The sequence below is a fragment of the Clytia hemisphaerica genome, unplaced genomic scaffold (assembly GCF_902728285.1).
Source record: "Clytia hemisphaerica strain Z4C2 unplaced genomic scaffold, Clytia hemisphaerica genome assembly, whole genome shotgun sequence".
In the NCBI taxonomy this organism is placed as follows: Eukaryota; Metazoa; Cnidaria; class Hydrozoa; order Leptothecata; family Clytiidae; genus Clytia; species Clytia hemisphaerica.
In genome coordinates this window covers 6,951-21,434 of record NW_027104248.1, presented here as the reverse complement: position 1 = coordinate 21,434, position 14,484 = coordinate 6,951, and the positions used below count along the sequence as shown (strand labels likewise).

The 14,484-nt window shown below is 34.7% G+C and overlaps 2 protein-coding genes across 3 annotated transcripts in view; both read right to left on the bottom strand.

Annotated features, from left to right (window-relative positions):
- Nucleotides 1-2,495: 2,495 nt before the first annotated feature.
- LOC136816414 (non-homologous end-joining factor 1-like) lies at nucleotides 2,496-7,271 on the bottom strand. Of its 2 annotated transcripts, none has more exons than XM_067072736.1 (8): nucleotides 7,028-7,271; nucleotides 6,595-6,696; nucleotides 5,701-5,799; nucleotides 4,823-4,961; nucleotides 4,286-4,347; nucleotides 4,048-4,159; nucleotides 3,502-3,716; nucleotides 2,496-3,243 (listed from the first exon to the last, which is right to left on the bottom strand). In XM_067072736.1, the coding sequence occupies exons 1-8, from the start codon at nucleotides 7,253-7,255 to the stop codon at nucleotides 3,151-3,153; spliced, it is 1,050 nt and encodes a 349-aa protein (XP_066928837.1). In that variant the 5' UTR covers nucleotides 7,256-7,271; the 3' UTR covers nucleotides 2,496-3,150. The 2 variants fall into 2 exon arrangements, with proteins under 2 accessions (XP_066928837.1, XP_066928838.1); XM_067072737.1 differs by having other exon boundaries at nucleotides 3,124-3,243; nucleotides 3,502-3,713.
- A 993-nt stretch (nucleotides 7,272-8,264) lies between these two features.
- Nucleotides 8,265-14,484, bottom strand: part of LOC136816503 (vacuolar protein sorting-associated protein 16 homolog) — a 9,863-nt gene continuing 3,643 nt past the window's right edge. The window contains exons 6-15 of the mRNA XM_067072845.1: nucleotides 13,919-14,079; nucleotides 13,471-13,598; nucleotides 12,991-13,135; nucleotides 12,598-12,732; nucleotides 12,252-12,360; nucleotides 11,806-11,903; nucleotides 11,483-11,665; nucleotides 9,718-9,984; nucleotides 9,431-9,537; nucleotides 8,265-8,484 (exon numbers count right to left, since the gene is read on the bottom strand). Of these exons, the coding sequence (XP_066928946.1) occupies nucleotides 8,304-8,484; nucleotides 9,431-9,537; nucleotides 9,718-9,984; nucleotides 11,483-11,665; nucleotides 11,806-11,903; nucleotides 12,252-12,360; nucleotides 12,598-12,732; nucleotides 12,991-13,135; nucleotides 13,471-13,598; nucleotides 13,919-14,079 (1,514 nt within the window). The 3' untranslated portion in view covers nucleotides 8,265-8,303. The remainder of the gene's footprint in view (nucleotides 8,485-9,430; nucleotides 9,538-9,717; nucleotides 9,985-11,482; nucleotides 11,666-11,805; nucleotides 11,904-12,251; nucleotides 12,361-12,597; nucleotides 12,733-12,990; nucleotides 13,136-13,470; nucleotides 13,599-13,918; nucleotides 14,080-14,484) is intronic.

Here is a 14,484-nt window from a genome sequence, read left to right as displayed (position 1 = left end):
GGGGGGGGGGGGGGGGTTGGAAAAGATCTCAAAACTTAATAAGCAGGGGGGTTGGAATAAAAATGTCCCGGGTGGAAAATTTTTGAAAAGAAGGCTAATACAGCAGAATTAGGAACTTTCAAAAACATTTTCCCGAAAATTAATAAGCGAGGGGGGGGGGTTGGAATAAGAATGTCCTGGGCGGAAAATTAATTAGCGGGGGGGGGGGGGGTGACAGCTATTAGGTACCCGAGAGTATATCAACTATATTTGTTGTTAACAATATCGAAAGATTCGGATGTTTTAGAAATATTTAAGGGCTCTGACCATAGTGAATTTTTCATAATTGCCGTGTTTAAAATGTGTTTTCTGACTGATGTAACCAACAAAACTATGGCATGTTATACATTTTCTGTTAGAAAAACTATTCCTAAATCTGAAAATTCAAAAGTTGCATTGAAAAAATTTGACGAAGAAGAAAATGAAGACTTTTGCGAGGAAGAGTATTTCAACTTTGAAGAGCTTAGTTTCGGCGAAGAAAAAACATTTTGAAAAAATTTTCGCAGTAGATGGTGTATCTTTTACCGAACAGTAAAAATTTTTGCGGAAAATTTTTGTAAATGCTTCTTTGTCCCGAAATCTTCAAAATAGTGGTTTTTCATCAATTTTTCATCTGGATTTTGCTTACAAAAATAGTCATAACTTTTGACACATCTTTTTAGAAAAATTTTCCGCAAAATTTAAAATAGTTCAATTCTTTCCGGAAAGTTTGAAAAAAGTTCGAAATAAAAAGGTTAATTACCAATTAAAACTTAGCACTTTTTATAAAAGAAGGTGATGCAACATATTATTAACGTCTTTTTAAAGTTCATAACGTCATTTTTGCAATTAAGTTCTTAATTACTCTTAAGGGGTTTGATTAAAAAGCAATTTATAACGGCAATTCTATTGTTAAAAGTGTTAAAGAATCTAAAACATAACTTTTATGTTCAGATACTAAAATCAATTTTCTGACTATGGTCAGAGCCCTTAACCCAGCATAATCTATGGTGTCAAAATGCTTCAAAAAGGACATTGTGTAATGAATACAAAATCCCTGTCAATTTTATCAGATCGAACTTTTAAGAAACTTCAAGGTGATAGCGGGAGGTTGGCTGTGTTGTGTAATCCCATGATAAAATAAAGTGACAGTGACATTTTTCAAAACGTCCCTAAAAAGCCTAAATACTTATAAAATGGATAAATGCGACAATTGAAAGCTGATTCCAAGCTCGATAAAATGAGACCTCCATGCTAGCACATTAGCCTTGAACTCTATTTGTAATGACTCGCATCCTTGCGAAAGGAAGACAGAAACTCGAGAAAACACAACATTATACCGTAGAAGTTTTAAAGCAAAAAGAAAGCCAATCTCTACACGTGACAAATTAGCTATCTCAGTGAAATAACTGTTCCACTCATGTGTCTTGCTGGTCAGCAGACAGATGCACCGTTCATGTAGGTACGAAACAGTTGAAAATAAATAAGTGTGTCTGCACCAAAAGTTTTGTCTTTGCATTAAACCCGATCTTGTTAGAATTATAACATACTTAAAATCTCCTCTCTAATAATTTTGTTTTCCAACGCGGTAAAATTTGGTGCGGTGTGGTGTGATACCTAGATTTTACCATATCATAACCACACCATCATCATGATCTCTGAAATCTCATAAAATCTCAATCTCATGAAACATTGTATCATTTCAGTGAAAGTTACTTCGAAGCAAACTTTAAGAGAACTAAAAGTGCAAGAAGGGAGTAGGCAAGAATTGATAACGAGGGCCTCGCATAATAATCAGCATGTATGACCCGAAAGAAGTTTAACAAACAAGCTCTCATTTGGGATATTGATTTGTTTACTTCCTTTAAGTTATCATGCGAGAGAATTGGATTAGAGGATCGCCTTGTTTAAACTGTGGTTTCACTAAACAAACAACCCGTTTGAAATTTCACAGGAGTTGTAATCTACAATCGTTCTTTGACCTTTGAGATAAAAAAATTCATTTATAAGACGACAGGTTTTGAGAAATCGAATAATCAAGAAACACTAAAAATCACCTTCGAAAATTCAGAAACCAAAGATAAGAGCAATACATTCGCGCATATTAATAAGTCATGAACTAGGCTAAACTTTATGTCAAACGGGTGTTGCTATGTTACATAATGAATCGAAGTAGCCCCTAGAAACAAAACTTGCAATAAAAAGGCACTATCATAGAATTATCATTGAAACAGAGCATGGTTGCTGGTCTAATATTTTTTGTTTATGCGTGGTTGCTATGGAAAAGATAGTAGCACGAGACAAAACAGAAACATAGCTACAACTAGAGATCTCTCATTTTGATAACGCTGTTTGACGTGATATTAGGGTGTGTCAAACAGCAAAGTTCTCAAACAGAAAAGTTTTTCATTAGGCACTTTGTGTGTGCTATAGGACATTCCAATATCAGTATGATGTTAAATAACGGCGAAACTTCATTCCTATTAGACTGAGTAAATCACTTTTATATTATCCTTTAAAATCCAGATCGCAAAATGTACAAGATGCAAGAACAGTGTATATGCATAAATGTGAAAATAAATGGAGACGATTAGGATAGCATACCTGGGAAGGTTATTGAAATTCTTCATGTGAAATCAGTGATAGATCGGTGTTAGATCGCGTATAAGTTTAGAAGGGCACTTTATTAGTAAACTCATTCAATTTTAATGTTTCTTTATGGTAATAACAAGAGTTTATGACTCTTCCATTATACAGTTCAGTCCGTTAAGTCGATATAATGCAGCATTCCTAGGATCTGAATAGTTTATTTGGTATACAAACCAATGCTGATCTTCTTCTGTGTTTTGAAAATGTAGTTGGAAACTTTAGATAAATATTACAGCCTTGAGTTGTACAATATTGTGCCCTATTTGTGCAATGTAGAAATGAAAAGGGAAAGTTTTAATTTCTTTCTAGGTGATTTGAATCTTCATACCATCCTGGTGTGGTCGAGTTAGGTTACGTTTTCTTTGCTCATTGCTCTTTGATGACTCGAGCCGAGTTTTCCAAGGGAATCCTCCATGACTGGAACATAACTTCACTGTCCTGATGAAGGTTTTCGCATGCAATATTTGGAGAATTTGTTGTTTTTCATAATTTGATTTTTCTTTTCTTTTTGGCTTTCTTCTCAGTTTGTTCATTCAACTTCTTCTTTAAAGCTTCTCGACGTTTCAGTTCTTCCTCCTGTGGAAAATAAAATATTTAACTATTCAGAAAAGCGACAAGGAATCTTTTGATGGGCAAGTAATAACCCAGCAGGGCGTAAGGAAAACAATAAAATATAACAGGACAACGAAAGTTTGACACAACAAATGTTTGATTCTAAAATATATCTCCCTAGTTTGATCATTATAAAAGATAGATTTCCTCATTTTGAACAGCAATGGTGGACTAAAGGACGAGAATTGACCAATTAATTCGTCGCAAAGATAAAAGGAGCACCTGTGGAGAAAGAGCTTCAGTAACGACAACAGGCTGAGTATCTGGGTCAGGTTGTAGAGGATCTTTGCCAGCATCGAGTTGATCTTGAACGAAAGAACCTCCAACACGCTTCTCGTTACCCCAAGATGAGATGTCTTCACCACGACCAGCAACAATGGGAACGGTATCGAATGTAGACATACTAGGTCCTGCCTTTTGTTGCTCACGGGGCGCTGCTAATAAAAATAGAATGACCTACATAAAACATTCACACTTCTTCTTGAAAAATGCAAAAGTATAGTAGAGAAGGGACAAAAAAATAACACAAGCTCATAAAAGGGCAAGATTTTTCCAAACTCAATATATATAATATAATAAAGACGTCCTAATAAGAACGAAATGCATATGCTGCTCTGCCACCCAAATTTCTTGAAAGAAGAAAGTTGGACAGAAATTCTTTGAATTTCTTCACACAAATTCAATATACAAAGGAGCGGTTCATTGAAGAATCGTATATTCGAGAGTTCAGTGAAGCATTATTAAGGTTACATAAAATCAAATATTTACCTTCGGCTGGTAGATCCTTTGACGCAGTATTAAGAACAACATTTCTGTGAAGATCTTTCAAATCTTTCGTTAAACTATTCAACGTTGGGTTGGTACACGAATCCAAAAAAGTCTATGAATGAAAAGAAACAAAATTTGTAGGATGAAACCGCTAACTTAAATTTCAGTCCTTGGCTTTTTCATTTTGAAACTTTAAGCAATCTATAATGAAAATTGCGGATGTGATATATTAAGGTACCTGGTGTACGTTCGATGAAGTTTGGAAATTGACTCGATCAAATTGCACCGTTTCCAAATGACCTAAAAACAATAGCATTGTAATTCATTGTGTACGTTCATTAGGTTGACCTTCCTTGTGAAGACATCTAAGATGTTCAAACAAAGTGGACCTACTAAAGTTTAGTGGCCCTTCTTGGGAGCAGCTCCTTAGCTGTCTAAAACCTTCTGAATTTTTCTGAGCATGCCACTTTAAATATATAATGTTGTTGTTATTATTGTTAAGTTTACTCCAGAATTCGTGGGAACAAGGCGTGCTTAGCTTCTAAGCTTAATTCCAGTCCAAACAAATACAAGCTTTAATTCTTGAATCAAAGTAAATGATCAACTAAAACTAAAATTAAAGAGTCAGGAAAACAAATCATCTTTCAATAAAATATTTCGGCCTCTGGTCTTTTTACAACATCTGCTAAAATAACTTTTTTCAACAAAAGATAATTTATGTCATCAGTTCACCAACAAATTACATTTTAAAAAAATCAGACAAAATCTTTCTTACGTCTACTGGCAACCGCCCCTTGGTCTTTATAATCTTGAAGCTCTCTATCTTTCCTTTCCAACATATAAAATGATTCTTGTTGCCTTCGATTGAGTTCGGAGGTCAAGATTGCTAATGGTTGTACCAAATGCTCTATAATCTGTAAAACAAGAGACTTTTTTACGACTACTTTTGAAGCCGAAAATTTCGCCGAAAATTTGCACAATGGGCTTTTTGAATCGGGAGAGGGGGTGGAGGATATAACATTTTTTTGAAATTTACCCCCCGGACATTGTGACTTTTGACCCCCCCAGACAGCAGGTCTAACCCCCCGGACATTCAAAATCACCCTCAAACAGAGAAAAATTATCACCAAACAGAGCAATTTTACCCCCCAGACAAGATAAATTTGTAGATTTTTCACTACCCCCGGACACTATCCTCCACCCCAATGTACGGAGGGATATTTTCTGGAAGAGCCCAATGTAAGCTGGAATATGCTAATATATGCCGTATATATAATATGCTAATACAGAATAAGGTAAGGTGAATTTGAAGTTTTTGGTTATTTTTAAAACGTGCCAAAAATTATCAGGATTTTTTTTTAAATTTGGATTGGAATTACTTTTATTATAATTATTTTCCGGTCGTACTGTGAAAGTATAGCGAGATTTCGAAAAATAGATAAGACTCGTTTGTGATGAAAGAAGGTATTATACTTTCTTATTCTTTCGGAAGTAAAATGGACCTCTCAGGTAGAAATCTCTCATCGAAGCGAATGGCAATGAAGATGAAAAATAGCAGCACGTTTCCTCATTTTGTTGGACACCCTAATATCCAAATCAAAGTAGAACTTAGACAATTGGCATGCCTGAAAGTCTTTTTTATCATCCTCTCACCATATGAGTCGTGGCTTCTTTCAGTGTGAAGGTCCACGCAAAAGGGATTCCTGATTTCAGTTTGGTTTTGATGTTCATTTTTAAGACGTCCTCCTCAACCTAGTGAAATATATCTATCTTTTTATTTCATATCTACCATGTCTCAATATGATAATGGCTGTAAAAGAAATTCAAATAAAAATGAAAAGATGTTTTTGCTTTTCACAAGTTGAGGTCTCAGGATTAAATTGCAAATCAAAATACACTCTAGCCTGACTTTGGCAAAAAACGCATAGCAATCAATAATAAATAGGGTACACAAGTTTTTGGGTTTGAAAGGCTTGTCAAAAATACTGTGTTCTGGCCATCAACGCTTGAAGGGATAATCAAATGGTTTGACATTTTTAGCCTGTTGATGCCTCCACCATGAGCAAAAACTCTAAATCTTTTGTTTGAATATCTTTCCAAATACGAGATAAGTAAGTTATATATTTGTAACTCTTAGTTAAAAAACATTTGATGTAACAGTGAAAGGTTCTGTTCATATTGAGGTGTACTTTATAGGGGTTGTTTATATGGAGGTGGCCAAAGATAGATCACTTGACCCCCCTCCAACTCAGCTAGCCGAACCAGCCTGCTTCCATATGAACAGCCCCTAAGCACAATACTAATTTTGGTGGGATTTCAAAGTGTCATATCTTTACTTTGTAGCTTAAGTAAAAAAAAATAGAGGTTTTGCTCATTCGATTATACTTTTAACTCTCCTCAATTTTAAGGAACGATGGCAGATGTAAAAAAATCGAAAGGCTTTCTAAAGGTACTAGATTACTAGGATATCAATGTAAAAAATCGACTCTATTTTATCATCTATTGTTTTCTGTTATTGAAGCTATGAATGAAAATCAGAAGATTTACTTGGAATGACAGTCCGGTCGATTCTTTTTGGCATTGTTGGAGACAATTGGATAATTCGTTGAGTATCGACATGGATTCTGCTTCCAGGTTCGGATTGAAAAGCTGCAAAGAAACAAATCTAATGAATAGAATCTTCAGAAAAAAAAGTTGACAAGATACTTTAAAAGTCAAATCAATGTTAAATCATTAACAAGCTCTTGGAACGCAAAAAAGATTCTTCATAAATTATCGTAAACTCTACACTGTTCTAGCTGGCTAATCGTCATATAACAACAACCACATTACAATGAAACTCATTGACCACGTCTGATGTGAATTTTGATCATGTGATCAAAACAAGGGCAAATAAAAATCTCGAATTTTGAAATGATCAAAGACTACTTGTGTAAAAGAAGGACCAACAATCAGCCTTCGAATTTAGGTTGCCACTTACCTTACTTTTGGCTAAGAAGTCTTCCTCATTTGCTACCGACTCATGACGTAATGTTTTCCCATCATATACAATGACGTCATACGAGTGACGTAATCGATCAAAGTAATACTTCAATACCAAATCTTGTCCTCTATCGATAGTGGTGTCATCCTTGGAAATGGAAACTTGTTGCCAGGACTGTGTCTTTAGACTTTCTGAAATTTGTCTTCGAGCACTCAAATCAGCCATTTCATTTTTTTTATTTTTAACTAAATAAAAATCAAAGAATAACATTGAAAATTAGAATAATGATTCATTTGGCATTATTACATCACAAGTGCAACTCTACATTAAATAAATAATCAATAAATAAAGACAAGTCAGCACTTTTCTTCGTTCCATAAGTACGTAAATCTTGAAAAGTTTACATCTTTAAACTTTATTTTGTTAGTTGACACGTGCAGAATGCCTTCATTTTAATATATCTCTTTTAAAAAATTCCATAATAAAATTAATTATACTATTTACAAACAATTTATATTTTCCTCTATCAAAAAAGTGTAACGAAGCGTGATTCTTTTGAATTTAAATTGAATAAACTTCAAAAATAAAACCCAAATTTGAGAAAGTTCGTATTGGTTTATGATTTTTGTAATAATTGAAAATTCGAGCTGAAAAAAACATGAGTAATTGAAATTTCAGAATAGAATTTAGGCTACGTCATATCTTCCTTCGTTTCGAGCGTAAAACTCCTACTCTTCGGGCTATGAGCACTGCTCTTGTTTTGAATATTGAAATTCTCCAGATAAATCGCATGCGCACTGAGGTTTTAATAAAACAATAGAGAGTTTCGAAACCTAAGCCAATCAGCTGTGTTTTAAACATTCTTTTATTTAAAATCTCTATTGATAAACATCTTTTGTGAATGTTGTCTATTATGTTTAAACCTATTAATACGCAATTCCCAGTGGGGGTCACTAGTGGCCGCCTATAGCAGTGCCTATAGACCAAGAGTAGGCCTAAAAGCCTGGATCTGTCTATTGTGTAGACTAAATAGAATTAAGCTATGTACGTCTACAAAAAAATAATTATTTAAAAAACATTGTGATGTCATTAGTGACATTGCCAATAATTTTCATTGATGAAAATCAATTTAAGCTAGTAAGTCCGTCATTATTTCAGGTCCACCAACGGATTGATTCTGAGTGATTCTAAAGGAATCTAGTCAAACAATCTTCCATGATCAAGTAAAAGGCCAACAAACTAACTTTGGTTGCGAAATAAATCTTTGCGATATTTAGCTCAAAGAGAATCCTTTCCCTTTCAATGAGAATGCAGGTACCCCTTGAGACAATTGTGTGCGATAGATGTTGATTTTTTCTTGAACAGATCGGTTATTGGATGCTTTGGAAGCGACTAGATTCAAATCGTCATGACTTCGTGATTGGAAAGCTGCTTCAGCTGCTTCATCGTAATATCTAGAGAAAAGAAAGAGAATTCCGAGAGATTTAGACACAATTGTAAACAGACATAAACTTATACACGCTTTTTTATAAGAAATAGTAAATCCTGTGTTCTTAATTTTCTTAAATCATATGGTTTATTATTATCCATATAGCGGTCATTAAGTAAGCCATTAAAGATTCGAACGGCGGGCTGTATTGAAAGGTTCTATGACTCAAATAGTCATACCCGCGCTGAGAAAACTAAGGCGGCGTGCTTCAGAGGGCCATTAACCGCCCTGGTTATAGGGCGATAACGTCATTTGCGGCCCGCTCGGAACTTTATTGAAGTCGTTGCATTGAAGCGGTGAGACTAAACCGACGTCAGAAAAAAAACACTTTTTGGTCATTTGCGGCCCGCTCGCAAGGGTACTCAAAACTTGTTGAAGTCATTGCATTGAAGCGAAAAGACTTGCCTGACGCTAGAAAAAAAGTTGTTTGAATTTCCGATATGGATAATAATAGTAATAGCGTTAAGCTTTCAACGACCTCAAACTGAACGCTATTGTTATAAAATGTTCTTAAAAATAGGTTTAAATCTTTTAAAATCAGTACTTTCATTTGTAATTTCGAAATTTGAAAGAATTTTTTAAAAAGAATGAGGCTCAGATTATTCTTTTAAATTGCCCTTAGGTTTTGGTCAATTTTCAGCCTCGTGTTCTCATAAAAAAGCGTGTAGTTTAAAGAACAAAAACTACTTATGGCGTACTTTCCGAATAAAATAAAAATGCTGCCCATCTGGGATTTATATTAGGAAAAAAGGAAGTTCGTAGTAGTTATGTGATAACCATTAATCGGCCCTTGAAAGCTATCATAAAAAAGTGGCATGTAACTGCCTCAGCTAATGGCCATACTGAATAAAAGATCCTATTCTACATGTTTTTTATATTGGAGTTATAACTTTCATTTTCGAGCAACTTACCCGATTTTTAAGAACAGCTGAACTTTCTTATCAAGTGGGACTTTTGACATGTATTTTTCTGCTTCTACTTTGTTATTGCCAAATTTATGACATGCTTCCACGAAAGGCTTAAATGAAAAGTTTGATTTAAAATGACTTTGGTGAAATACGACGAGTAAAAATTCCGGAGCCATTAAAGCAATTTTACACCAACCCAAGCGTGCAGAATGGAGAAATGGAGAAACTATATAGAATGAACATCTTTAGAAATCTGTAATTCAGAAAAAAAAATTTCATAGATTCCTTACTTCATAACCGATTGGGGATTTTTTACTTTTCGAAAAAATTTCCAGCTCTTTCCAGGCGTGTGAAGCACCAAGAGCTTGTATCTTCGTCCACCAGAACCGAACATCTGGAATGGCAAACTCCTTTTTCAATTGATCAGCTTTCTTGTAATAGCCTTTATGTATCAATTGGTATAGGGTATCACCAATGGTTTTATTTAGGTACTGATCACCAAATTGGTCTTGTAAACGGCTTTGAAATTCCAACAGTTTGATATTATCTTCCGTCACCTTGTTAAATAACACAGGGAAGAATTTATGAAATTCATAAGTCGCATAAAAATAAACAAGTGATACTTTTATGGACCTACCTGGTTATGCATTTAACATATTTATAATTGATATCTACGTGACGTGACCATTAAACAATCATTCAGAACACAAATAGTTACGATCTATTTAAATTAGTCGTTTGTTTCTTATAAAGAAACGTTTAGAAACCGAAATTTCATGCTCTTGAAATATTCTTTCATATTCAAGACTTCGTGAGCAAAAAAAACATCTATCTCATCAAAAAATTCAGTAATTTGGCTAAGAACATTGATATATGCCTATTAATAGTGGTTCTTATAGATAAAGATGCGTTTTTTGAGCTGAAAAATTATTTTTTTACAAAAATCTGCTTGAGCCATCTTTTACCTACTTTCATGCAAAAAATCAGAAAAAAAAAGGATCCAATGATTTTCAGAAGTCCAAAAACCCGTTTTTTTAGCCGTTTTTTGGCCAAAATTTGCCCAATAACATTTTGATTTGAAAATCGGACTCCATCACATTCGAAGGTTTATAGTTATGCATCTTTGTGCAAAATATCATAAAGAATGAAAAAGCCAATCTCGAGAAAAGCTAATACCTAAGTAATTGATAATGTGCTTATAAAAAATATCGAATTTGGCCAGTTTTTCTATAAGAACAAGCCAAGCAACTAAAATGTCCTGTCTTAAACACACATATTCTTCAAAAGTAAGCCCTCATGAGCAAAAAAAAACATCTATCTCATAAAAAAATTGATTAATTTGACTAAGAACATTGATGTATGCTTATTAATAGTAATTCTTATAGATAAACATGCGTTTTTTGAGCCAACAAAATTTTTTTGCAAAATTCTGTTTGAGCCATCTTTTACCTATGATGGTACCCTACTTTCATACAAAAAATCAAAAAAAATTAATGATCCAATTTTTCACAAAGTCCAAAAAACCCGTTTTTTAGCCGTTTTTTGGCCCAAATTTGCCCAAAAATTTTTTTTTTCGAAAATCGGGCTCCGTCACATTTTGGCCACCACCATTTTGCACCTTTGTACCAAAAATCAAACGATTCCTATGATTCAATCCTGAGAAAAGTTGGTAACAGACAAACGGACGGACGAACAGACGAACGGACGAACGGACGAACAAACACAGGTTAATTTATAGGACCTCCACCGGGGTAGGTCCAAAATATCCACCTCTTTTTAAAGCACTGTTCTCTTACTATGTACTTGACTCGATTGGATATCCCATAAGACGAAAGTGTAGCATGTTTGCATTACAACGAATCTGGCACGCTTTATATTGTGTTCATGGGGCTCGTTTTTAAGAACATAATCAATATATATTACTTTCAGGCTACAGGATTTAAAAATGGATAACAGTAAACAACATGGTGGCAAAACAAATATCCTACTCAACGAAAATTTTGTTAGCAGCCTATCTCGTGTTTTAAAGATCTTTCTGAGACATAACGCTGGTACCTGAGCTTTAAAAGGATCTTGTGCTTTACCAAACTCTATCCTGGCTTTGTCCAATCCTTTGATCCTGGAATCGAGGTTCTTCTCAACGAAGCTCTCTTGTATGTACAGAGCACCAAGGTTTTGATATTTGTCGTCCTGATAGCACAAGTTGATCAGGAAAGAACGATCTTGCGTCTTGCAAATCTGATGAAAAGTATATAAGAGAAATGAATATTGACAACACGAATATTACAGTGATAGACTAAGTTTTTCATTCTGATATTCACGAGATTTCGTGTTTAAAACGGTGTAGAGTCCTTCAGTTTAAAAGGCGTTAAGCATACCTTCATCAGGAGACTAGCAGCCACAGGATAGAGCCGAATTTTCATCAAGAACTCTGTGCTTGGTAGGTGGTCTCGCATGTACGTTGTCACACTGTAAACTGAAAAATGTGTGTTACATTAAAAGTATCGCCTCTTTGAAATAGTGACATATACCAAACTGGCAACAAAATAATATGATATCGTTAAAAGTGTGGCTCACAATGACAATGACCCGCCATTTTTAGGGTTGTAGCCCCTCCCCTCAACATAGCTGACACTATGATTTTCATATAAAGAAGCATTCTCAAAATATTATCAGTGGCTTGACCTGTTGTTTAAGTTGTTGGACCTGTTGGTCTACCTTTCCCTTAAGCAAACCTTTACTATTCTTTGATTTGACTTCCTTAATTGAAATTCAAGCTGCAATAAATAAATTTCTAAACAAAATATACAGTAGGTTGACTTACTGAGTTCAGTTTCTCCACTTTCAATGGCTTTCTGAAGAGCCAGTTCAGTTTTGCCCATCTTCATCAATAAAGGGACTTGCTCTGCAGATCGCGGTTCATAGTCCAAAAGCTAAGAGAAATTGATTTTTAAAATTTTGTAGTTCCCTGTCCACTTCCTAAGTTGACGCTAAGGAATTTAACTTTTAAGTGAAAAGTAATAAATTAATTTAATTAACTGACTATTCGATTTTATCTGTTAATGAAGATCAGAGAATTCACTTTAATTCAGTAAACCATCGATCTTTAAAATAGAAACCTTCAGCAGCTTAATCCTTACTTTCTCTTAAAAACATATTAAAACCCTTACCTCGATCGCCAGAGCTGATTTCCCTCTGTTGTAAGCTTTGGTTGCAATCTCCGTAAAAGAAATACCGGGAGTGTCTCGTAATTTGTTGTGAATCTCTCTAGCCAATTGGTTTTCGTCTACTGTGTCCTGTTGCACCTGTAAGAATAATTAAGCAGGTTGTATTATTATAATAATAAGACTAAATGATACGAACTCTTTCGCTGTCAGGGCTGATTTAAGAACTAATATTTTAGTTGAATACTCAAAGCAAAACGTAATTTCGTCAAGCCTACACAAATAAATAAAATATACATTTCTCTGAGGACTGTTTTAAAAGGTTTTTAACAGTATTAAAAATAGATTAAAAAGTTAAACCGAAAATTACACTTATTGCAAATGCTTTTAAATTTTAACCTTATAACAGGCCCAGTGTGCTAACACACGACTGACGCCCTCTTTCTTCGGTATTTTCATGTAATTACAAATCTTGACAGCCAAGAAGAAAAACCTTCGTGCGATCAATCGATCAATGAGAACTGGCAGTGTCAAACGCTGCAATCTGAAAAAAATAAAGATTTAATGATATTCAGACAAACCAAGTCTCATCTCAAAGCAAGTCGTTGCTTTAGTTACTGTTTTCCATCGTCCCGTCTGAATCTCAAAAAAGTTATCAAAACCTCTAGGTTCCCAGCTGAGGGTTAAACAGTGTCTTGACTAAGCCAAACAAGCTTAATTATTGCCCGAGTTGCCTGACGCGTCAACATCAAATAAATATTAACTATGGTCCAAAAACCACATACTTTCAACTATCTAACTATAAGAGAATGTTCTCAATTTTAACAAAAGTATTAGAGGCCTTTTTCAAGCCAAAAAGAGGTCTATATGATTCCTTACTGATCATAAGTGATAGGGATGCCAATCTTGAAATTTCTGATATTATTGAGGATTCGTATAGTGTGAGCCATTTCAACGAAAGCTTGTGGTCGCATGTCTTGAACGAACGATTTGCCGAAGCTTGCAGCCTGTGTACCAAGTAAAAACTAGTTCAAGCAGCTCTATCATAAATACGAATTTAGGATTTTCCTAGATGTTGACAATTTAAGGACAAAAGGTTGCCTGAGAATGATCATTGCCGATAATCTCCAAATTTTTTAAACATTTCGGCTGAAAAAATACATAATTTTCTTAAATAGACGATATCGGCTTAACGAAATTTTCCCCGAATAGCATTGCTTGCGCAAAAAATTCATTCAATATTAATTTCGCAATCTAATCTTCGGGGATTCCATCATTTTCTCTCATCCTATCAGTATTTTGTTGTTATCATAGTTATTATTTTTACCCTCATGAGTTCTCTTTGTTCTTTTTCATCGAACAAATGACCAGCAGCACGCAAACAATCAGTGACCGCTTCATGTAAATGATCTTTCACTGCACGCAAATAGTCGTCCACACGTGGACTGTAACTCTGCAAAAGAAACAACATAAAAGTGAGTTGGATAACTAAAAAAAATAAGAGAGGAAGGCAAACTGAAATTTTGGATATTTTTTGAAGCTTCAAAGATACATTTAAGATATAAGGTTTCAATGCTTATCAATGTGCGATACTCTAGCTTAGATTCCCGAAGTCTGCCTGTATAACAAAAATGACGGTCTCTATAAGCTTATCGAAAGACTGGATGATGCCTTCAGGCTCGGATACAGAGGGAGGCTATAACCAATGGAGGAGAGTGCACTTTTTTATCGTATTACCTTATATGGAAACTAATTACTCTCCATGAATAATATAGCCTACCTCCTGTATCCGACCCTAGCCTTAAATTAAGATTACTCGTATGTATAGTGTCCCATAAGTATTGCTTGCCAGGCTTAAATATAGAGGATTTTCAGGGCTTACGTGGTATTCTT

Coding starts and splice junctions, on each gene's coding strand:
- LOC136816414 (XM_067072736.1), bottom strand. CDS start 7,255: ATGGCTGATTTGAGTGCTCGAAGACAAATTTCAGAAAGTCTAAAGACA. Junction 6,697..7,027: donor ACTTCTTAGCCAAAAGTAAG/GTAAGTGGCAAC, acceptor GTTTCTTTGCAG/CTTTTCAATCCGAACCTGGA. Junction 4,160..4,285: donor CTTCATCGAACGTACACCAG/GTACCTTAATAT, acceptor TTTCATTCATAG/ACTTTTTTGGATTCGTGTAC.